The 21,500-nt window shown below is 48.3% G+C and overlaps 2 protein-coding genes and 1 long non-coding RNA gene across 19 annotated transcripts in view; 2 read left to right on the plus strand and 1 right to left on the minus strand.

Moving 5' to 3' along the window:
- Ogg1 (8-oxoguanine DNA glycosylase) overlaps nucleotides 1–19,865 on the minus strand; it is a 48,727-nt gene extending 28,862 nt beyond the window's left edge. For 5 of the 11 annotated variants that reach the window (XR_003487618.2, XR_004771097.1, XR_004771096.1 and 2 more), the window contains exons 1-7: nucleotides 19,452–19,858; nucleotides 18,785–19,032; nucleotides 17,901–18,080; nucleotides 15,623–15,804; nucleotides 13,557–13,707; nucleotides 13,370–13,419; nucleotides 13,101–13,190 (exon numbers count right to left, since the gene is read on the minus strand). Coding sequence is in view for 4 of the 11 variants with exons in the window: in XM_027429084.2 (XP_027284885.1) it covers nucleotides 13,101–13,190; nucleotides 13,370–13,419; nucleotides 13,557–13,707; nucleotides 15,623–15,804; nucleotides 17,901–18,080; nucleotides 18,785–19,032; nucleotides 19,452–19,558 (1,008 nt within the window). In the remaining 7 variants the exon portion in view is untranslated. Of the gene's footprint in view, nucleotides 1–3,352; nucleotides 4,083–13,100; nucleotides 13,191–13,369; nucleotides 13,420–13,556; nucleotides 13,708–15,622; nucleotides 15,805–17,892; nucleotides 18,081–18,784; nucleotides 19,033–19,451 lie in introns of those variants that run through there. The other 6 variants (XR_004771099.1, XR_003487619.2, XM_027429084.2 and 3 more) reach the window with 5 other exon arrangements.
- Nucleotides 995–12,916, plus strand: Camk1 (calcium/calmodulin dependent protein kinase I). Of its 2 annotated transcripts, XM_035448809.1 has the most exons (13): nucleotides 995–1,627; nucleotides 2,140–2,193; nucleotides 3,567–3,681; nucleotides 5,514–5,645; nucleotides 6,768–6,842; nucleotides 6,924–7,062; nucleotides 8,621–8,747; nucleotides 8,842–8,917; nucleotides 9,788–9,900; nucleotides 10,436–10,514; nucleotides 10,614–10,701; nucleotides 12,434–12,551; nucleotides 12,635–12,916. In XM_035448809.1, exons 3-13 carry the CDS (start codon nucleotides 3,599–3,601, stop codon nucleotides 12,727–12,729), a joined length of 1,125 nt encoding a protein of 374 aa, XP_035304700.1. In that variant the 5' UTR covers nucleotides 995–1,627; nucleotides 2,140–2,193; nucleotides 3,567–3,598; the 3' UTR covers nucleotides 12,730–12,916. The 2 variants fall into 2 exon arrangements, with proteins under 2 accessions (XP_035304700.1, XP_027284882.1); XM_027429081.2 differs by lacking the exon at nucleotides 2,140–2,193 and having other exon boundaries at nucleotides 996–1,627.
- Nucleotides 19,866–20,076: 211 nt separating the features above from the next.
- LOC118237962 overlaps nucleotides 20,077–21,500 on the plus strand; it is an 87,684-nt gene continuing 86,260 nt past the window's right edge. For 2 of the 6 annotated variants that reach the window (XR_004771104.1, XR_004771105.1), the window contains exon 1: nucleotides 20,084–20,393. This is a non-coding gene — a long non-coding RNA (uncharacterized LOC118237962). Of the gene's footprint in view, nucleotides 20,394–21,500 lie in introns of all 6 variants that reach the window. The other 4 variants (XR_004771102.1, XR_004771100.1, XR_004771103.1 and 1 more) reach the window with 3 other exon arrangements.

Genomic DNA, 21,500 nt, shown 5'->3' on the forward strand with positions numbered 1-21,500 from the left:
CTGAGACACTAAGATGTGAGGGAAGAAAATACCCCTTAGCCTCTGACCGTGGTCAAATCAGGTCTTTTCATCGAGCCCTGGTTTATACTGAATCTTATTCTCATGTTTTACTTCATTTTGTGTGTGTTTGTGTATGTGAGTGTGCAAGTCCGTGGAAGCCAGAGGAGGATGGCAAGAGTCTTGATCTATTACTGCCTGCCTCACTCCCTTGAGAGTGTTGCTCCCTGAAGCTGGAGCTGGGCTGGTAGCATGCTTCCCCACAGCTCTGGGATAGCAGGAGCACACGACCACCTCCAGCTTTTTACATGGGCTCTGGGGATTTGAACTCAGGTTGTGTGCTAGAGCAGCTTACCCACTGAGCCATTTCCATATCTCCTGTTTTGTCTTTCCTCTCTCCCTGCCCTTGAAGGAGACTCTCAGTGGCTTAGAACAACTGACAACACACTGATCTCGGCCTCTGAAGCGCTAAGGTTGTGTGAGCCACCATACCCAGCTTGTTTTGAACTAGTGTTCTAAGTACCACACACACATTACACAGCACTCTCAAGAGAATTCCCTATCTCGGAGAAGAGACTGAGGCTCTGAAAGATAGAGCATGGTAAGGGTGGTCAGACTCTGAAAACTTCTAGCAACTTCCCTGGCTTGACTACTCCAGGACAAAGGACAGCCAAACTGGGAGAAGTAAAGGTTGAATCCAGGAGAGCTGTTCCAGGTAGGTCAGGTTGGGGGCCAAGTGCTTGCTTTGCCTGGCTCCAGGGCAGACCCACCTTTAATCACTGCCAGTTGCTTCCCCTTCTAGCCTGAGCTCAATTTATTCCCAAAGAGCCTTGCTTAAACCAAGCCGGGTCAGGTCCCTTGGCTTGGAGCCTGCAGCCTCAGGAGCAGATTTACTCCACCCTCCCCATCCTGGCTCCCAGCCACCAGCCTGTCACATGGCACTGTGGTCCTCTTTGGCCTGCTTCCCTAAGGATCCAGATTTAACTCCACTTCCCCCTTCCCACCTCCTTCCCTGGTCGCTTTGAGCAGAGTACCTGCAAGAGTAAGAGATCAGGGCCACTGTTTCCGCTGACTCGGGGCTTCAGTTTACCTGTCTATCAAATGGGATTTTGCAGCTAATTTCACCAGCCCCTTTCTAGTCTTCTGAACCTTCCATGGGCCTAGCTCCCTTTAACCACTAGAAGGTGGGGACAGAAAGGATAGAAACCTAAGGACCCTAAGGGAGGTCCCAGAATTGTTACATCATGTTCAAACTGGCCAGCCTCTGGCATCTCATAAATGTCGGTTCGAATACCGTCTGCATCTGACTAACTGCTGATTTCAAGACATCTATGGACCTCGCTTGTCTCCGCTGACAAGAGTCCTGCTGAAGACCAAGGGGCAAGGAAGTATGTTGCAGGGGCTGTAGTAGAACAGTCCGAGAGCGCGCATCCCCTCCACTCCCAATCCCCAGGACCTGTGCCTCAGGCTCCTCCTCCATTGACATCAGAGCCGCAGGCGGGCCAAGAGAGCCGAGCCTCAGCCAAGCGCCAGCGACGGAGCAGGCAGGCTGACCAGGCACAGACGCGGCGGGAGCTCTTCACCAGCCTCCTTGGCCCTCGCAGCCAGCCCCGACGCGGGGCAGCCGCAGGTACAGCTGGGGTCTGCCTTGCTCTGTGCCTCTGGGAGCCCCAGCCACAGCGTACTGAAGCCTAAGGGTGGGAGGGGCACCTGGACCCTGGACTAAATATAGGGCTGGGCCTTTTTCTCCCACCTCTGTCCCAGGCCCATCAGGTGCTAGGTGACCTCCAGGGATACTGCCTGTGTGTCAGAACAGGGTGCGGAGGGGCGCTGCGCGCGCGCGCGCGCGCATAGCCAAAGCGCTAGGCCGGACTGGAAGGGCGTGGGCATTTGGAAGTGTAGATGGGGGAGGGCATGTGAGGGGTTCCCTGAAGCAGGCATGTGCTTCAGTTGTGTAAGGGTGTCTGGGAATTCATTTTTTGTTGTACATGGTGTTCAAGGATACACACACACACACACACACACACACACACACACACACACTAGTGTCTGGCTTGCAGGCACTCAGAGTCGGGGGGAGGTTTGGTTCTGTTCTGAGAATGTTTTGAGTTAGGTAGAGTTATGTCTTGGTTTGCTGTGTAGAGCACTGGACAGAGGAGTTGGAGTGTGTAGATAGGATTGAAGTTGCCAAGACTGGTATGTGTGCATGGAATCAGTATTGGAGGTAAGGGGTCTGGGTGAGGGGTGTTTGGATGAACAGGTAAGTGTGAGAGCATGAGGGTGCCTGGGGACTGAACATATGAACATGTATGTTGATGTCTGGGTATATGCATATAATCAGGTGTATGTAGTGTGCTGGGTCTAGAAGGCAGGTATTTGGGCTCAAGAGTCATATAATTCCTGATGTGGAGTGTCTGCTGCAGCATGTGGGGCTGTGAGAGTCATTAGTGCTGGCCCTCAGGTGAGTTTGATTTTACTTCTTTAATTCACTATTGGCTCCTTTCTTAGAAACCTTTGGCCCTGGGATGGCTGGCTGGCCAATGCTTGGGGAACAAGGTCCTGTTCAAGGAGTGGCAGTTCTGGTCAGGGTGCCTTCATCTTTCCCAGAGGAACAGAAGGAGGGCAGCTTCCCAGAGCTATGTGGCATGAGGGGCTCTATTTGGACTTGCCCACTGTGATTCTTGGATGTTGAGAGATTGTTTTCTGAATGATCCCTAGCCTAGCTTTCTATTGGACCAGCAGAAGATAGCCTTTGCCCTTAGCAAGCTTAGCTGGGACCATGGCAGGGTGTCTCTTGAGCAACTTTGGACTCACCCTATCCATCTCCAACCTCAGTTTCCTAACCTCAGTTTCCTATTTTTCACATAATACATGGAGAGAGAACCTACCCTCTCTTGTAGCATGAGACAGAAGTCTAGGGAAAGGTCCAGGATACATAAGGTCAGACCAGGAGGGGACGGGTGGGACCAGTTTTCAGGCTGCTGGGACAGACAGGAGTCAGGAGGGCTAGGCCTGGGGAGTTCCAGCTGTGGCTGATGTTGCCTTGGTAACAGTGAGAAAGAGCTATTTAAAAACGTGGCTGAGATATTTGCTGGAAGCCCAGGCTGCCGGAAACCTGATTTCCGAGAGGCTAGGGTGGTGAGGAGGAGGGAGAGGAGACACCCCAGACCTTCCTAGGATGAGACTGAGGCATCACTGCTTCTGGGCAGAGGGTTCCTCTAGGGTGCTGCTCCTAGCTGCTCTGTGGTCTTATCGGCTATCTCTCTCAAGGGGGAGGGTTTTCTTGGGTGTTAGGATTCAGAGAAAGATTGGGGCTAAATGGAGAATGAAGAAGTGAAGGAATGCATATTGAGAATTTTGCTGTTACCAGGAATGATTTTTTTTTCTAGGCATAAGAATTTTCAAACCAATGTTGTTGAATGAGCAAATGGCTGGTGAAGGCTGAACGACTGTGTCAATGAGTAGATCAAGGAATGAATGAACTTGTGTTGGCTGAATAGTCATGGGACACACAATAGATTCTCAGAGTTGCTAGACCCTCTTAATATCTGCCCCCATTTCCCTTCCAGGAGCCCTGGCTGTGGCTGGAGGGCAGTGGGCCATGCCAGGGGAAGTGGAAGGCCCCAGGTGGAAGCAGGCAGAAGACATTAGGGATATTTATGACTTCCGAGATGTTCTGGGCACGTGAGTCTCAGGGTGGGGGTGGGGTGGTGGAGCGATGTCTGAGCTGGGGACAGAATTGGGAAGGGCTTCACTCTTGGGCCTGATGGCTGGAGAGGCTGAGTCTGGGTGGTTCTTCCTCTGGTCAGTTGACCAGCAAGCACTTCCCTTTTCCAACAGCCTAGGGCTGTGGCATGGTGTAGACCAGTCCAGCTTTTTGATTTTGGCTGATGTGGGTAAGATGGGGCCTCTCCTATAGCCAAAGACTCCTTATGAAGAGAAGGAAGTACAGGTGAATGAAAGAGTCATTTATCCATCTTGCTGCCAAGAGTGGGTGTTTGGAAACAGAGGGTGGACATGGCTGTTCTTGATGGTGGGAATCCAAATTTAACTCAAACCAGGTTTCTTCCCCTTACAAGTTGGTCCTGGAGAGACAGACAGACAGACACAAAAGGGCAGGTAGATGTATATTACGATCTTACTGGGGCTGTAGAGGCTGAGTAGTCTCTTCAGGCTGGAGAACACTCCCTGAAGGAGATATGAGATCTGGGGGTTGACAGTAAGATGGACAGGCTTGTGCTTGTCAGAAAGAAGGACAGTAATTCAAGGCAGGGGAACAGTGCATGCAAAGGCTCAGAGGCCAGGCTACCAAAGAGAGGCAGAATCTGCTGGAGCTCAGAGTTAGGGCTGGGAGGAGTTGAAGTAGCAAGAGATGGAAAGGGGCAGAGAATGCAAAACCTTGAGAACAGGCTGAGGAAGAGGCCATTTCACAGGATAGAGGAAGGCATTTAAGACTGGGTATAGGTGCTGGAGAGATGGCTCAGCAGTTAAGAGCACTAGCTGTTCTCACAGAGGACTAGGTTCAATTCTCAGCACTGATGGTGGCTCCCAAGCATCTGTAACTCCAGATCCATCCAGGGGCTCTGATGCCCTTTTCTGACTTTTATGGGGCACCAGTTATGCATGTGGTACAGACATACATGGAGGCAAAACCCTCATACACAAATTAAATAAATCTGAAAAACAAAACAAAACAAAAGACTAGCCAGTGTGGGGGCAAACTGGAGAGCCAAGAATGGAAACCAGTGATGTGATCAGTCACCAGTTGTCCTCAGTGACTGGAATGCTACCACCAGGGATGATTTTGACTTAGGACTTTTTATTCTTCCAGAGAAAGCAAATAGAAACAAAGATAATACCCTAGCAGATCCTCCTTGATCAGTGAGTGCCAGTATGAATGGATTTATTTGTTGCTATGAGTCTGGGATAAGTCCCTGCTCCTTAAACTCATTGAGTATATAAATCATCCATGGACCTAGTTAAAATACAGCATTTGATTTAGGAAGTCTGTGGTGGATAAGACCTGAAATTCTGCATTTCAAAACATTCTCAGGTAACAGTCTAATTCTGAAGTTCTAAAGGGCATTACATTACCCACAACTCAAACTGACTTTAACAGAAAAAAGAATCAATCAATCACACACACACTCAAATATCACAGGGGTAGAGTTCACCAGTTGGCTCACATGTTATCAGAAAATTGTCTATTTCCTCAGCCTGGCTTCCTCTGATTGGCGTCAGTTTGAAGCAGACTCTCCCAAAGCACAAAGATACCTGCCATCCACTCCACTTACTAGGAGAGTACCTCATTCACAGTGCCAGGAAACTGGTATACATGTGACCAGTTACTGAGCCAAGGGACAGACGACTAAATTTGGCTTATGTGACCACCTCTGAAGCTAGAGGGTAGATGAGTGCCCAAAGACATAGGTGATCCTGCAGGTTACAGGGGATGGAGGAGAGAGCAAGGGAAGCTGGGATTCTAGCTCCTCACCTTGCAAACCTTTATCTCACAGGGGTGCCTTCTCAGAGGTTATCCTGGCAGAGGACAAGAGGACTCAGAAGCTGGTGGCCATCAAATGCATTGCCAAGAAGGCCCTGGAGGGCAAAGAGGGCAGCATGGAGAATGAGATCGCCGTCTTGCACAAGTATGTGGGCCCTGTACTGACACACCCCACCCTTGTTTCACTGCTTTAGAAACCCTTTGACTTCTGGGCCTCACAGGATAAGGACTTCTATTTGGCATGGGAGTGATTGGCACAGAGCTAACCTCCTAGATGAGACTGAGATGCCAGGGCTTGTTTATAGAGGATGAATCTGTTCATGGGGCCACAAGGTCAAATACCCACATAGCTCCCTACCCACCCAAGCTTCTCTCATGCAGTAGAACAGACTATCTATTTGCTAACCCCTGACTAAATTAGCAACCAACTGGTATGTTCATTGTTCATGCTTTCAGGAAACCAGGTCATGCTGCAAAGCTTCTAGCAAGCATTTGCTTCCAGTGCCTCCCATTTCCTAACTATCGGGACAGAGGAGATAGTTATTTCTTCTCCTCTATTTGGGTGGGGTAATGAGGTCAGCAAGGGCAAGAGACTTGCCCAAAGTCACACAGCAAGTCTGTAGGAGAGCCAGGTCTTCCTTACCACCAAGACCAACTGTAATTGGTCATCTCTGAGGCACTGACTGTAGGCAGATGCTGTCTGTCATAAGACATGTGTCATAAGACAGCTTGCTTGCCTTACATCATGTGGTCTTCAGGTGACTTTTTGAAGGTCTGTTACTTGTCTTTATAGATGAAGACACTCAGGCTCAGAGAGGTGACATTCCATTCAATAAATATTACAAGCAGCTACTCTGCATCTGGTGATAGATTAGAGCTGAACTAGACATTCCCTATACTTGAGGAAGTGACCCTGTGGGTAAGAGAGGCTGGCAGAAGTGTAAACACGGGAAACTTAGAAGTCAAATTCCCATTAGAGTTGTAAAGTGAAAATATTAGCACCCAAGCAGCACATGGCAGAGGCAGGATCTGGGTGTGGGTCTGTCTGGGCAGAATCAGAATCTAGTCCCAGATATGTCTAGGCAGGAGCAGCATATGGGCCTAGGTCTGTCTGACACCAGAACCCAGTGCTTATTTTTCTGCTCTTACCTTCCACCATCAGCTTTCCCCCAGTGGGTTCCAGAATCTTGGTGTCCTGCCCTGGATGCAGATGCTGGGGAGTGTGCAAGTCATTCTAAGCTCTGAACCACCTCATTTCTCCTTCTAGGATTAAACATCCCAACATTGTAGCCCTGGATGACATCTATGAGAGTGGGGGCCACCTCTACCTCATCATGCAGCTGTGAGTGGCCTGTCTGCCCACCCTTATTCCTCTCCCTGCTCCCCTACTTTCTTGGCCAGACTTCCCTGTCCCTTGCTGCAGGGTTTCAGGTGGGGAGCTATTTGACCGCATTGTGGAGAAAGGATTCTACACAGAACGGGATGCCAGCCGCCTCATCTTCCAGGTGCTGGATGCTGTCAAGTACTTGCACGACCTGGGTATCGTGCATCGAGATCTCAAGGTGAGCTCTGAGGGGCCTTGTCTGTCCTTGGGCATCTCTCAGCCCCTCACTGGAGCCTCAGCTACCCATTTGCAAAATGAACTTCTTGTGACCCATTAAACCAACGCCTCTTATTTCAGATCTGAGAGGGACAAAACAAGTGGGCTGGGCTGTTATTTTACTTTAACAACACACATGTCCTTTTCTGATAATGAAACATCCTACTTGTTCTTTGTAGAGAACTAGTGGAACAGCAAAGCTTCAGAGATATGAATAGGGGCTTACATTGAAATACACTTTAGTCTAAGCCAAGTAGGGTGGCACACGCCTTTAATCCCAGCACTTGGGAGGCACAGGCAGGCAGATCTGAGTTCAAGGCCAGCCTTTCTATAGAGTGAATTCCAAGACACCTAGGGCTACACAGAGAAACCCTATCTCAAAAAAATGAAAACAAAACAAAACAAAAAAAATCCAACTGAACGAAAGGAGAGAGAGAGAGAAGAAATACCCTCTAGTACAGAATGGACAGGCGCTCTGGGACATAACAGACTTTGGTCTGAAGACTAGCCACGCCCTAACTGGCTGTTGGGTTGATCATTGGTGGTGCATGCCTTTAATCCCAGCACTCGGGAGGCAGAGGCAGGCGGAACTCTGAGTTTGAGGCCAGCTTGGTCTCCAGAGTGAGTGCCAGGATAGGCTCCAAAGCTACACAGAGAAACCCTGTCTCGAAAAACCAAAAAATAAACAAGTAAGTAAGAAAGTAAATAAATATATAAAAATAAAAATAAAGTGGGCTTGTTCAGACTGGCCAGGCTGTTTATGGGGTATGGTTAAAATCAGTCAGGTACTTACTCAAGGTCCAGGGTAGGAGGTAAAAAGTAAATTTTTTTTGTGGTACTGGGGGTTTCTGCAAGGTTTCTGAGGTCTACGAAAATCCCACAATCCCTTGTGGCCTTCTAGAGAATGTCCTTGGTTTTGTTTGTTTGTTTGATTGATACTGCTTGTTTACCTAGGGCCTTATGTATGATGCTAGGCAAGTGCTCTACCTACATACCCAATGGCGCCCCCCCCCCCCCGTTAAAAGTCTCTTTTGTCTATCCCATTGCTTTTCCTTTGTTACCAATTTTTTAGGTTCACGTAGTTGTCGCTATACTTCCTTCCTCTTCCATGTCCCCCTCCTCCCTTTCTTCCTCAGTTAGTCTCCCTTCTGCTTTCCTGTTACATATATTCCATTCCTCTTTCTTCTTTTTATTCTGAGGCAGGTTCTAAACTGCCCAGGCTAGTCTTGAACTGACGGATGTCATTTCCCTGACTCAGCCACTGAAATAGCTAGGATTCAGGCTTTTGCCGCTTGTTCTTGACACGGGGTTTTGTATATGTCAGGCTGGGCTTTGCACTCAATATTAGCCAAGAAGGCACTGAACTCTTGATCCGCCTGCTTTTGCCTCCCAAGTGTTAGATCAGCAGGCATGAAAGACTGTGTCTGCTAGCTAGCTTCTCATGAATTTAGCAGAAGCAGACAGTGCTGCTAGCCTCTGCTACCTCTGACTGCCCCTTCTCTTTTTTTCTACCCTCCAAGCCAGAGAACCTGCTGTACTACAGCCTGGATGAAGACTCCAAAATCATGATCTCCGACTTTGGCCTCTCCAAGATGGAGGACCCAGGCAGTGTGCTCTCCACAGCCTGTGGGACTCCAGGATACGTGGGTGCGGAGGGCCCTAGGTTGGGGCTGGGGATGAGGAAGGAGCCAGGAGATGCAGGATAGACATTTGTCACCACAATGTCCCCTTCTCTCCACAGCACCTGAGGTCCTGGCCCAGAAGCCCTATAGCAAGGCCGTAGACTGCTGGTCCATAGGAGTCATTGCCTATATCCTGTAAGTGGGGCATGGGCAGGGTGGCCTGTGATTAGAATTGTCTTCCCTGCTTTGTCCTCTCCTATACATATACATACGAGCTAAATACTAACACACAGGGGTATGGAGAGGATGGCTCAGTGGTTAAGAGGGCTTGCTGCTCATCCAGAGGTCTCAGGTTCATTTCCCAGCACCCACATGATAGCTCCCAACTGTCTATGACTCCAGTTCCAGGGGATCTGGTGCTTTGTTTTGTCTCTGTAGGTACATACACATGGTGCAAACTTATATGCAGGCAAAACACCCATATATACACACAAAACACACACACACACACACACAACACACACACACACACACACACACACACACACACACACACACACACACACACACAAAACAACAACAGAAACCTAACAGGCTTCATTCAAGTGATGCCATGTTTCCAGCACTGTGGGAAGCACTGAGGATTTAGTAGAAACCAAACCAAACCATGTGCCTGCCCTTAAGAGTTGACACAGAGAGAGTATCAATGAGTAAACAAATCTATAGTGTCACCTGGTAAAAATCAGTGAAGAAAAGTCAAGCCGAGTAGGAGATGGGGAGAGATGTCATTTCAGATAGTCAAAGGCTCTTTGGGGAGGTGACATCTGAGTGGCTTTGAATGATGTAAAGGATCCAGACAATTTAGGCGTGGGTAGAATGTCAAACACAAAGGTACTTAGGACAGTAGGTTCAAAGGACAGAAGGCCAGACTGGCAGAAGGAAATGAGCAAAGCAAGGAAGAGAACTTCCTGTGGGTCCTGTCTGGTTCTCGGCACTACCCCAACGCTCCATCTCTAAGCCAATGAGTACATCTGAAGCTGACATGACGGATTTTTCTCTGCCCAGGCTCTGTGGCTACCCACCTTTCTACGATGAAAATGATGCCAAACTCTTTGAACAGATTTTGAAGGCTGAGTATGAGTTTGACTCTCCTTACTGGGACGACATCTCTGACTCTGGTATTTGGGTCTTTTGCCTTCTTTGTCTAGGCTATGCATCAGGGGACTTCTTCATCTGCTCTAGGGGTCTCCCCACTGTCTGTCTTCTGTCATGTCTCCTAGTACCAGACTAGAAGCTGATATCATGTTTCACCTTGGGTTTCCTCTGCTTGGTCCCTAATTGGACAGATCTATATGCATTCATTCAGTCTTCAAACATAGTAGTTACAAAAATCCCTCCCCTAAGGCTGACTTCCCTGAGGCTTAAACAGCATCAATATTTCCATCTCCCATTTCATGTCCCAGTTAGGGACTAGCTTGTGATGGCTGCAAGTGGTTTACACACTAGTGTGAGTGCACCGAGTGGATCCTTCTGTAAATATGTTCTCAAGAAAGGAGGGAACTAGAAGGCTGGAGTGTGGGGGGTGGTGTATAAGCAGACTAGGCCTTGTTGTCTTGCCTTATTGCCAGGTGAGATCTGAGGGAGTAAGCACTGTCTTGGAGGTATCCACAGGTATGGTCATGCTGTGTCTTTGCTTTTGTCTTGGGACCTCAGCCAAAGACTTCATACGGCACTTGATGGAGAAAGACCCGGAGAAGAGGTTCACCTGTGAGCAAGCCTTGCAGCACCCATGGTGAGAGCTCCCACTCCAAACAAAGTGTGAGGGTGGGACCTGGAGGCCCCAGGCCTGCCTTCAGCCTTACAAACAAACCTGCATATACCCCCATCCTAGGATTGCAGGAGATACAGCTCTGGATAAGAATATCCACCAGTCAGTGAGCGAGCAGATCAAGAAGAATTTTGCCAAGAGCAAGTGGAAGGTCAGCATACACTCCTAATCCCAGTTCTCCCCAGACTTTACTTGCACAGCATCCAGGACCTACCCAGGGAGGTTTTCCAAAAAATCTCCTTTTGTTCACTCAACAAAGGCCATCTGACCTCTAAAGTCCACAGAGGGTCCCTGAGCTCCATCTCTAGAGGGACAGTCTACTCTCCAAGATTCATATGATGAATCCCATGGAACACAAGGGCCAGAAAGGTAGCCACAGATCTGTTGGTTGACTAGCAATTAACCAGGCACAGAGAATTTCCTGAGGCAGAGGGAACAGGGGTGCAAAGAGGCCAGGCTAAGAGAGTATGGCCAAGTGCTAAGCCCTCTGGACTAGAGAGGCTGGAGGAACTAAGGAAACTAATTGTCAAGAGCCTAGGCTGCAGAAGCTGATAAAGGCCACTGGGATCCTTGAATGCTACAGTGGGGCACCCACCTGTTGTATAGAATGATCCCAGAAAGACAGAAAGCAGGAACTGGTCCTGAGGAAAGATCTGCTTTCAGGATGCAGAGAAGGCAAGGAGGGAAGCCTGGGAGGCCCAATAGGATGTGTCAGAGATGCAGCAGATAGTGGGGCTTGACTCAGAAGCAGCAAGAAGAATACAGGATGACTGAAAACAGGAGATAGACTCAAGAAAACAAAGAGGAGAGGCATACTGAAGGAGTGAGATGTTAAGAGCTGGCCCAAACTTCTGGCTGGGGACAGTGTGGACAGTGGTACCATAATCATGATAATAATCCTAGGGGCAGAAACATGTCTTGAGGGGAGTTTAGTTTTGGACATGGTCAACTTGAGAGACACATAGGACATCTAGGTGAATAAGTTGAATATAAAATGAGAGAAACAAGTATATAAATTACTTAACCTTTCTGTACTTCAGTTTTCTCCTTTGAAATTAATGCTATTCCAGCACTTGGGGAGGGTGAGGCAGAAGGATCAGGAATTCAAGGTCAGCTTGCCTGGGATACATGAAACCTTGTCTCAGAAAGGGGGGAGGTGAGTATATAGTTCAGTAGGCAGCGATTGCCTAGCATGCATGAAACCCCCGGTTGGGTCACTAGCATCCCATAAAACTGGGCATAGTGGTACACATGCCTATAATCCCAGGACTCGGGAGATAGAGGTAGAAGTGGAGGACAGCCTGGGCTACATGAGAACCAATCTTAAAAAAAAAATGAAAGAAATTAATGCTATGAATAGTGCTTGTCAGAGCCAGGTGCAGTGGCATACACCTTTAATCTCAGCACTTGTGAGTCAGAAGCAGGCCAATCTCTGTGAGTTCCAGGACAGTCAATGCTACATAATGAGACCCTGTCACAAACAAACAAACAAACAAACAAACAAACAGTGCTCGTTGGCCTGGTGTGTAGCATACATATGCCTGTAATCCCAGCACTTTGGAGGCTGAGGCAAGGATACATAGCAAGACTATCTTTTTAAAAACAGAAACAACACAAAAGTGCTGCCTCACAGAATTTTGTGAGGATAAATGAATAACCATGAAACATGCTCAGAGCTGTGTTTGACACCTAAGTGTTTGTTACAGGAATATGAATTCCCTGGTACACATTTTACACATGTGTCTTACAGTTTCCTTGGGAGGACTTAGGAAGTCACTAAGGGATGTGGGAATGCAAACAGCAGAATCACTGCGAGACTCCTACTGCCAACCCCTAGCCCTTGAGGTACCTTTTCAGCAGTCCCCCTTCCTCTCTTCCCACAGCAAGCTTTCAACGCCACAGCTGTGGTTCGGCACATGAGGAAGCTTCAGCTGGGCACCAGCCAGGAGGGGCAAGGACAGCCAGCCAGTCATGGGGAGCAGCTGACACCAACAGCTGGGGGTGAGAACCAGGGTCGTGTGGAAGGGGTCAGGTGGTCCATGGAGAAACCTAAGGCTGAAGCTGGAGCTCTTTTCTCCACACAGGGCCAGCAGCTGGCTGTTGCTGCCGAGACTGCTGTGTGGAGCCAGGCTCGGAACTGCCCCCTGCACCACCCCCAAGCTCTAGGGCCATGGACTGAACACCAAGGAAATCAGGGTTCCTTTCATGGGAGGGGTTGGGGGCAGCCTGCTTCCTCCTCACCCCAGAACTGGGGAGTTTCTTACCCCATACCCCCTCACCCCTTCCTCTCACTCTTCACTGCATTTTCCATACAAATGTTTCTATTTTATTGTTCCTTCTTGTAATAAAGGGAAGATAAAACAAGACAGCTCTGTTTTCTCAAACAGCTCCCTTGCCCCTGCTATAAACCTGACTGCTTGATTTGGGGGTGCTGGCTGTCTGAGGTAGGAGTGGAGAGTCTTCTTGACATGAAACTGGGTGGGGATAGAGGAGAGATGTGGAGAACATTGGGAAAGATACCAATGACATCTTTTGTCCCCTGGGTCCTACCTAGCCTTCTGGACTCTTAGGCCCCTTCTTGCGCTTTGCTGGCGGCTCCCGAGCCTGGTTTGGTTGGCGCAGATCAGCACTGAACAGCACCTATGGGAAGAGGCATACCGAGTCTATGGGAGGAGCGGAGGCTGAGGGCAGAGCTGGGGTCAATGGATTATTTGGGGAGAGGGTGGGAGTGGGAGTCATGAGAACAGGTGGCTGAAGAGTTCAGGGGTCAAGCAGGGCTGAGGGAGAAGTCCTTTAGGGTCTGAACTAGGTATACTTACTGCTTGAGCCCAGCCAGCATAAGGTCCCCACAGATTCCGGAAAAAGTTTCCTAAGTTATAAGAAGTGAGGAGGCTACATTAATCCACATGCCCTCCATCCTCAGATGGGGAATGTGGGAGAGATGATTAAGAAAGCAGAGATTCTCCAACCTCAGCCCAACATCCCAGCATCACACAATCTCCTCACCCAGTTCTTTATTGGCCAGGGGGCTCGGGCCCTTAGCTTGGGATGTGGTAGAGTGCCAGCCGTAGTCATGCTTGGCGATCTGCCATACGTGGACGTCCACAGGCACGGCCTGGGGTTTGTCAAGGGCCATTAAGCAGATGCAGTCAGCCACCTTTGACAAAAAGAGAACTGTTGTGGAGGAATGGCAGGATCTGGCAAGCATCCAAAGCCATCTGCTTCCTCCTTCTACTAAGGTAGCACTGATCTGCATTTTCAGTTAATATGCAGTAATTACCATTACTTCTAAAAATAGCTTCAGGAAGACCTGTTCCAGAGTGAACACCTGTGTAGGCCATACTCTCATACAACCTGGGGATAAGGTATGACCATACTCTTTTTAGAGACAGGAAAACTGAGGCTCAGCCAGGTGGTGGTGGTGCACACCTTTAATCCTAACCCTCTGGAGGCAAAGGCTGGCAGCTCTCTCTAGCCTGGTCTATAGAGTGAGTTCCAGGACAGCCAGGGCTACACAGAGAAACCCTGCCTCAAAAAATAAAAAAGAGGAAGAAAACTGGGGCTATGAAGGGTAAGTGTCTTGGCCAAAACCACACAGAAATTAGGCAGTGCCAAGACTTAATGCCAGTCCATTAATCTCTTTTTTTTGTCACTGTTGTTATTGAGACAGGGTTTCTCTGTGTAGCCCTGATGTCCTGGAACTCACTCTGTAGACTAGGCTGGCCTTGAACTCAGAGATCTGCCTGCCTCTGTCTCCCAAGTGCTGGGATTAAAGGCGTGTGCCACCACTGTCTGGCTTCATTAAAAATTCAATGGGGCTGGAGGGATGGCTCAGTAGTTAACACGGGCTGCCCTTTCAGAAGACCCAGGTTCAATTATTTACACCCACATGGTGGCTTACAACCATCTGTAACTCCAGAAGATCTGATACCCTCTTCTGGTCTCCTCAAGCCATATATGCAAGTGGTAAACAAACATACATACAGACAAAATACACATGTATAGTTTTTTTAAATTTTTGAAAATCAATTTTAAAAATTGCATATATTTATCCATTCATGGGGCAAGGGTCAGAGGGAGGTCAGAGGCCAACTATGGGAGTTAGTTTTCTCCTTCCACCATGTGGGTCTCAGGTATTGAACTCAGGATGTCGGGCTTGGTGACCAGAACCAAAAATTTATTTACTTTTTTTTAAAGACTTGTCTTGTGTGTGTGTGTGTGTGTGTGTGATGTGATGTGTGTTCAGGTGCTCATGGAAACTAAAAGAGGGCATCAGATCCCCTGGGACTGGAGTGAGAGATAGTGATTGTAAGCCACCTAACATGGGTGCCAGGAACCTAACTTGGGTCCTTTGGAAGAGCAACAAGTGCTCTTAATCTCTGGGCCATCTATCCAGCTCCTGAAAATTCATTCTAAGCCACAGAGGAGTATAAAGAATACAAATTCCAAATTCCAATTATCTGCTAGATATATCTATTTACAATAACAAAACATTCTGTGAGCACATATAATTTCAAGAAAAAAAAATGAAAAATAGAAACATCTTTCCATTTGTCTTTCCAAAAGTAACCAGTATTAACTTTCCTGTTCTTCCTCTGGAAATTTCTGCATCCATACAGTAGTGCACATAAATGCACTGACACAAAGCACCTTTCTAAGAGTTTATCCAAAGGGCAGCCTCCCCCCCCCTTTCTCTTTTAAAAGATTTATTTATTATGTGTACAGTGTTTGCACCAAATCTCGTTACAGATGGTTGTGAGCCACCATGAGGTTGCTGGGAATTGAACTCAGGACCTTTGGAAGAGCAGGCAGTGCTCTTAACCGCTGAGCTATCTCTCCAGCCCGGGGCAACCTCTCTTATACTCACTGCTTTTGTCTCTGATAAAAAATTTTCTAGTCCTTTGTCCTCCTTGTACTTCTTCCAGCAGTGTGTGTGTGTGTGTGTGTGTGTGTGTGTGTGTGTGTGTGTGTGTGTGTATCAGGCTCCCTGGGATACTCAGGTCTGCCTTGTTTCCACCTGTCATACTCTCAGTGTGGAGAAGAGGGCATGTCCTGTGTCTCTGGGGCCTCACCTTGGTGCCCACCCCTGGCAGAGTGCAGAGAGCCTTATGGGCCTCTTCATACGGGGCTTTTCGAAGTTGCTGCAGCCAAGCCAGCCCGCCTTTCTCTTCCAGGATGGCTTTGGCGCTGGCACATACATAACGGGCCCGGTACCCTAGACCCAACTTTCTGAGGTGAGCTTCTACCTCTGGACCTGTGGGGATAGAGAGGAAAGGAGGGGTCAGGTATGCTCATTTTGTTCCTGTTCTCAGGCTAGTGTATAATATCCTCCACCCCAATGCTTTTCTAGGCACTTCTCCCTTATTTACTGTCCTCTAGGAGTCACTAGACAGTTGGATGTGAAAAGGAGACAGTTAAGATTTGAGTTCTGGCCCTGTAAATGTTTCCTGTAAAAATCTCCTCTGTGTTGGGCTCTGAAGCAGGGGTGAGGCCTCCTGCTCTGGAGGAACCCCCACTTGAGCTCTTTAGCTTTATTCAAGAAGCGTTCACATCCATGGCCTAAAAACCTGATGCAGATGTTTGAGATGGCTCAGCAGGTAAATTGCACTTGTTGCATAAGCCTGATGACTTGAGTCTGATCCTCAGAGCCCACATAAAAATCCGGATGGAGAGGTTCACATCTGTAATCCCAGCATTCGTAAGGTGAGATGGGAGGCAGAGACAGGAGAATCTGCTGGAAGCTCACAGGCCAGGCAGCTTGGATATGCAGCTCAGTGACAGAAATAAGAGACTTGCCTCAAAGAACTGACTTCTGAAAAGTTGCTTTCTGATCTTCATGTGTGTACCTGCACTTGTACGCATACACACTCACAAGTAAATTTATGAATAATGGTAATAACAGAAAGGGCTCTGTTTGTGTCACACACTGACTGGCAAAGTACAATGTGTTTTCTTAAGGGTCCCAGGGACAGCACCACTGTGCTGCCCATTTTACAGAGAGGGCAGCTAAGTGGGCTGGAGAGATGGCTCAGCAATTAAGAGCACTATTGCCCTTGCAGAAGACCAGGCTTCAGTTCTTAGCATCCATATGTTACCTTGCATCCATCAGTAACTCTAGTTCTAGGGGATCTGACACCTTTTACTGACCTCTGTGGACACCAGGCATGTGCACATTGTGTACTTGTAGACATGCAGGGAAAACATTCATAAAATACATATTTAAAAAAATAATAACAAAAAAACTAAGAGAGATTGAGGGAAATACCTGACGTTGATCCCTGGCTTCCACAAACACATGCATTCATGAACATGCATACATACATGCAAGCACTGCCTACCTACTCCCCCATCGGCCTCCACCCCTCCAACACAAAGAAAGGGCCTGGTTGAGATAGGATCTCTCACTCATGTGGAGACAGGAGTGCCTACCTCACCTTTGATTTATTCACCCCCAAGCCCTTCTAAATAGAAACGGATATTCCCATTCTATAAATAAGTTAAGCCAAGCTTAGAGAGGTAAATGAATTCCTTGAAGACTTACGATTATTATTTTCTGAGACAGGGTTTCCCTATGTAGCCCTAGCTGTCCTAGAACTCACTCTGTAGACCAGGCTGGCCTCAAACTCAGATATCCACCTACCTCTGCCTCCCGAATGCTGGGATTAAAGGCGTGCACCACCACCTTCCAGCAAAGACTTAAAATTCTTATGCCAAGAGCAGAGACTTAAGACCCTTCTTAGCACCAAAAAACACTCCACTCCCCTGTTTGAGAATGTACCCAAGTCAGGCTCCTTGCTATTTAGTCCCTAAGCCCTCACCAAGTCACCAATGTACTTGCCTTAATGGATAAGTGAGTAGGGTTCACTATAGTGACAGCAGCTTAAAATTCCCATTGATTTCCTGTGTGCCAAAATTGCTAAATGCAGGATGTATCTCCCCATTATTCAATTCTCATGATTCTGACAGAATAGGTAATATTTTCCATTTCACAGATTCAGGACTGAAACGCACACACATGCTAAGTAACATTTACAACTGTGAGAGCGAGGATTCAGATCTAGGCAGTATGTCTCAGATCATATGCCTGTAACCCTAAGCTACTGAACTCTGTGTACAGATGTTTCTCTAATGAGGTACCAATATACTGGCAAATATCCAACTAGGAACATGCTGATGTTTCTGGGATGAAATCTGAAGATGAGTTGTAACTGGAACTGATCAGACCAAGTATGGTGATTTTGGCTGGAGACAGTGTTTGGAATGGTGGGGAGCTCTGAGATAGGAGCTGGTAGCTTGGGGAGAATGGAACAGGTCTTTCTATCCAAATGACAAGGGGACCTACCTACTCACCAGCTAGGGCCTCAAGGCTGGGGAAGCTATGGTAAATGACATCATCAAGCTGAATGAGTCGAGGTCCAAAGGCCTGGCACAGCCGTTCTACCATGCCAGTGATTCGAGCAATGTTGTTGTTGGAGGAACAGATGAAGGAGAAAAGGCATTCCGTGGGGTCTTGTCTTAGCAGTCTCACACCTAGAAATCAGAAAGGCAGGGGGTAGGAGACACACCTGTTTTAGGATTGGCTTCCTTGAATACCCTCCACATCAGACACTATATTTAGATGGTCCAGGGAGACCCAGGAGAATGAGGGAGAGAAATCAATGCTAGATCTCTCATGTCTTGTGGCATTTTGTGAGGTCTAAGTGACCATCTCATTTCACTGAGGGAAAAAAAAGAGCCACAATGCAGGTACCACAAGAGCAGGGCTCTGTGTCCATTTTCTTCCTTCCTACAGCCCCAAGCAACAAATGCTCTTTTGTATACAATGACAGAATGATGTCATCTGCTCCAGGACACATAGCTAGAATTAAGGACCCATATCTTATTATTCACTGTGGAAATCATCATTTCTGTAACAACAGCATCGATGTACTAAGTACTGGTCTAATCACTTAAAAAGTAAATTTCATTTATTTGTTATGTGTACATGAGTGTGGGCATAATGAGAGCCATGGTTCCTGAGTGGAGGTTAGAGGAACAACTTTTGGTAATTGGTTCTCCTTCCACTATGGGTTCTGGGAATTAAACACAAGGTCATCAGGCTTGCATGACAAGTGCCTTTAGCTGCTGAGCCATCTCGCTGGCCCCCTCTCTCTATTTTACAGATGGCAAACTAAGTCACAGAGCTGTAACTTAACCAATGTACAAAAGTCACAATCCCTGCTCCTTGTACTCACCTTGGAATTTCTGAGCCACTTTTTGGAAGTGGGAGTCCACAGAAGCCCAGTGGCTATACAGCTGAGCCAGGCTGACATCCAGCTGAAAGTACTTGTGTAAGGCTTCCAGCTCTTCTAGGGTGGGCCTGCCGACCTGGCTCTTGTCTCCTCGGTACACAGTGCAATAGAGCTGCTCCTCGGTCTGAGTCAGTGTCCATACTTGATCTGCCAGAACGCCACTCCAGTGTGCAGGGCTTTGCTCCCTCCACCTGAGCACCCCAGTAGAGAGCTCTAACACTCAGTTACCCATCTTGCGCTCTTTAAGGGCCCCCATGTCTTACAAATGTCCCACCCCGAAACTGACTTATAAGTTACAAAGTAAAAGTGGTATGTTTTCCATCTTAAAAAAAAAAAAAAAAAAGGAACAGGGGATTGCAGCTAGAGCCCTGTGCATGAAAAGTAAGCACTTTTACCACTGAGCTACATCTCTCAGCTTTCCCACTGAATTTTACTTGGTCCTCACAACCCTGCACACTCACTAACTACATCTGCTTCATAAAGGAGGTTAACAGGCTCACCACCAGTGCTTATACACCAAAGTGCACGCTCATCCATCACTCCCATCATACTTTACATTCCTGGTGGGTCAGCATCCACGGGAACGGTCCTCCCAGGCGTAGTCACTCACCGGAAAGACTGTCCAGAAGCTAAAACCAGGTCCAGACGCAGCTCAGAGCGTGGACACGGGATAGAGGCCCAGAGGGCCGGGCTGGAGGTCAGGGTGCGATGCTTCATGCTGCCAGGCAGACGAGAGCCGAATAACTCTCGGATGGCAGTCTCAGGCACATCACGGCCCGGTCCTCTCAGAACCCGACCTTCCGGATCCCTAAGGCCTCCCTCGCAAATGGCCACGCCCCCGTAGGGTGTAGCACCTCGGGTACCAGACTCTGGGAGGCCCGCCCCTGTTTAATTTGAGTCTCCCTCTCGGCTTGAAGGCCAGCCTCTGGCAGGGAATAGAGTCCTACCACCCTGCCCACTCGGCTTTTCTGTGGAGCAGGCCCCTCCTTTTCCTCCTGACGTGGGCCCGCCCCCAGAGCCTCCCGGCGCATGCCTTCTCTTCCGGCGTAGTCGTCGAGATTTTTGGAAAGCCGCGCCAGTGAGGCTCTTCCGGGTTCTAGCTCACTGTCACCGGAAGTAGATCCTAGCCCCTGCTTATTTGATCCTAGAGGTAGCCAATCCGAGGAGAAAGTGAGAGGCGCCAATGAGAACTCGGGCGTGGTGGAGTGGGCGGGTCTGCCTGAGGAGCCTTAGCGGTTGGCTTGCGGGCCTCGCAGCTGGCCATTGGTCGCCCGCGGCCGCCCCCTGCCATCTCAGGGCTTGTGGTGTGATCTCAGGGTTTGCGACTTCTCTCTCGGGCTAGCCCGCTCTGGAGCCACAGCCTTGCAGGGCGTGGTGGCACACTCACGTCGTCCCAACACTCGGTAGGCAGAGGCGGGAGGATGGTCGCACGTTCGAAGCTGAAGTAGGCTGGGCTACACGGCGAGACTCTAGTCTCAAGAAACAAACCCAAAGAGCCTCATCCTCCCCTGCTCAAGCCTTTCTCCACCGAGCCTCTTTTGAGGCAGTGTGAGTAAGTCTCAGAGAATCCTCTTTTCAGCGCTGACTCCCTCCACCTCCTGCCATGAGGCTCCGAATGGGCCGAATCGGCCTTCCTTCCAGGCTTCAGAGGCCCAGCCTGCGGTCGCAGCTACCCTCCTCAATCTGGGCACGTTCCGTCAGTATACCCAATCTTCTGCCCACACGCCACGTGCAATAGGGTACCTGTGTATGGGCTTTCTTTGGGGTTCACTGAGTCCAATAACAATATGTGGCCCCCAGGCGGCCTAACGGACCTGAAAATTCAATGGCCAGCACCCTATTGGTGGCTACCTTGACTGTATCACTAACAGCTTTCTCGAAGATATTAAAAAATGCTGGGGGCTAGGAGACATGAGAACTTGAGACATTAGTCTGACACACTAGGACATTTTCCACTTAGAGATTTTGGGGGTTGTACCTAAATCGTTGGACTACAGATTTGAGAGCAAGGTCTGCTGCTGGTTTATCTTTGTGTCCTATGTACCGCAAGGTGTCTCAGTTCATTCTAAGTAGCTGCAAGGCCACAGGCAGCCATGTCTTACTTTGGTTACCTCATCTGTAGGCATGTCACTTTATAGGTGCCAGGCACTTAGAAGGCATTCCCTCCAACAAGTGTTTGAATTGGAAAAGATGCTGAGGTTCGATGTGTATGAACAGTCTTGTACAACCTTACTGTTTCCAATTAAGGTCTCAACTGTAGTGTTTGAAGCACGTAAGCTATAGTCCTAACAAAGGACTTGAGCCATGTGGAATCCACAAAGGAAGTCAGCAGTGAACTCTTCATCTGGTTTTAGCATGCGGACTGAAGAGCCAGATGTCCACACAAATGGGCCCAAGTTTAAATCCTGGCTGTACAACTTGTTAGTTATTAACCCACCCCATAATTACTGTGAAGATTACACAACAGTGTACCTAAAGGTACTTAATATGGGCTTGTCACTGTAGAGGTAACTGGCCTATTATTTATTAGCCCACCCCATAGTTACTACAGGGATTAGAAACAATTTATGTATTTGTAGATACATAGGGCAGTGCCTGACACTTAGTACATAGGAAATGGGAGCTTTCAGCTTTGTTGAAGAAACTTTTAAAAGACAGG

Source organism: Cricetulus griseus, chromosome 8 (genome assembly GCF_003668045.3).
Source record: "Cricetulus griseus strain 17A/GY chromosome 8, alternate assembly CriGri-PICRH-1.0, whole genome shotgun sequence".
Lineage (NCBI taxonomy): Eukaryota > Metazoa > Chordata > Mammalia > Rodentia > Cricetidae > Cricetulus > Cricetulus griseus.

What these genes read in the sequence shown, in the direction of transcription:
- Camk1 (XM_035448809.1), top strand. Translation starts at nt 3,599, where the DNA reads ATGCCAGGGGAAGTGGAAGGCCCCAGGTGGAAGCAGGCAGAAGACATT. An exon ending in TCGTGCATCGAGATCTCAAG is followed by an intron (nt 7,063 to 8,620) that starts GTGAGCTCTGAG and finishes CTACCCTCCAAG; the next exon opens with CCAGAGAACCTGCTGTACTA. An exon ending in CAAGCCTTGCAGCACCCATG is followed by an intron (nt 10,515 to 10,613) that starts GTGAGAGCTCCC and finishes CCCCCATCCTAG; the next exon opens with GATTGCAGGAGATACAGCTC.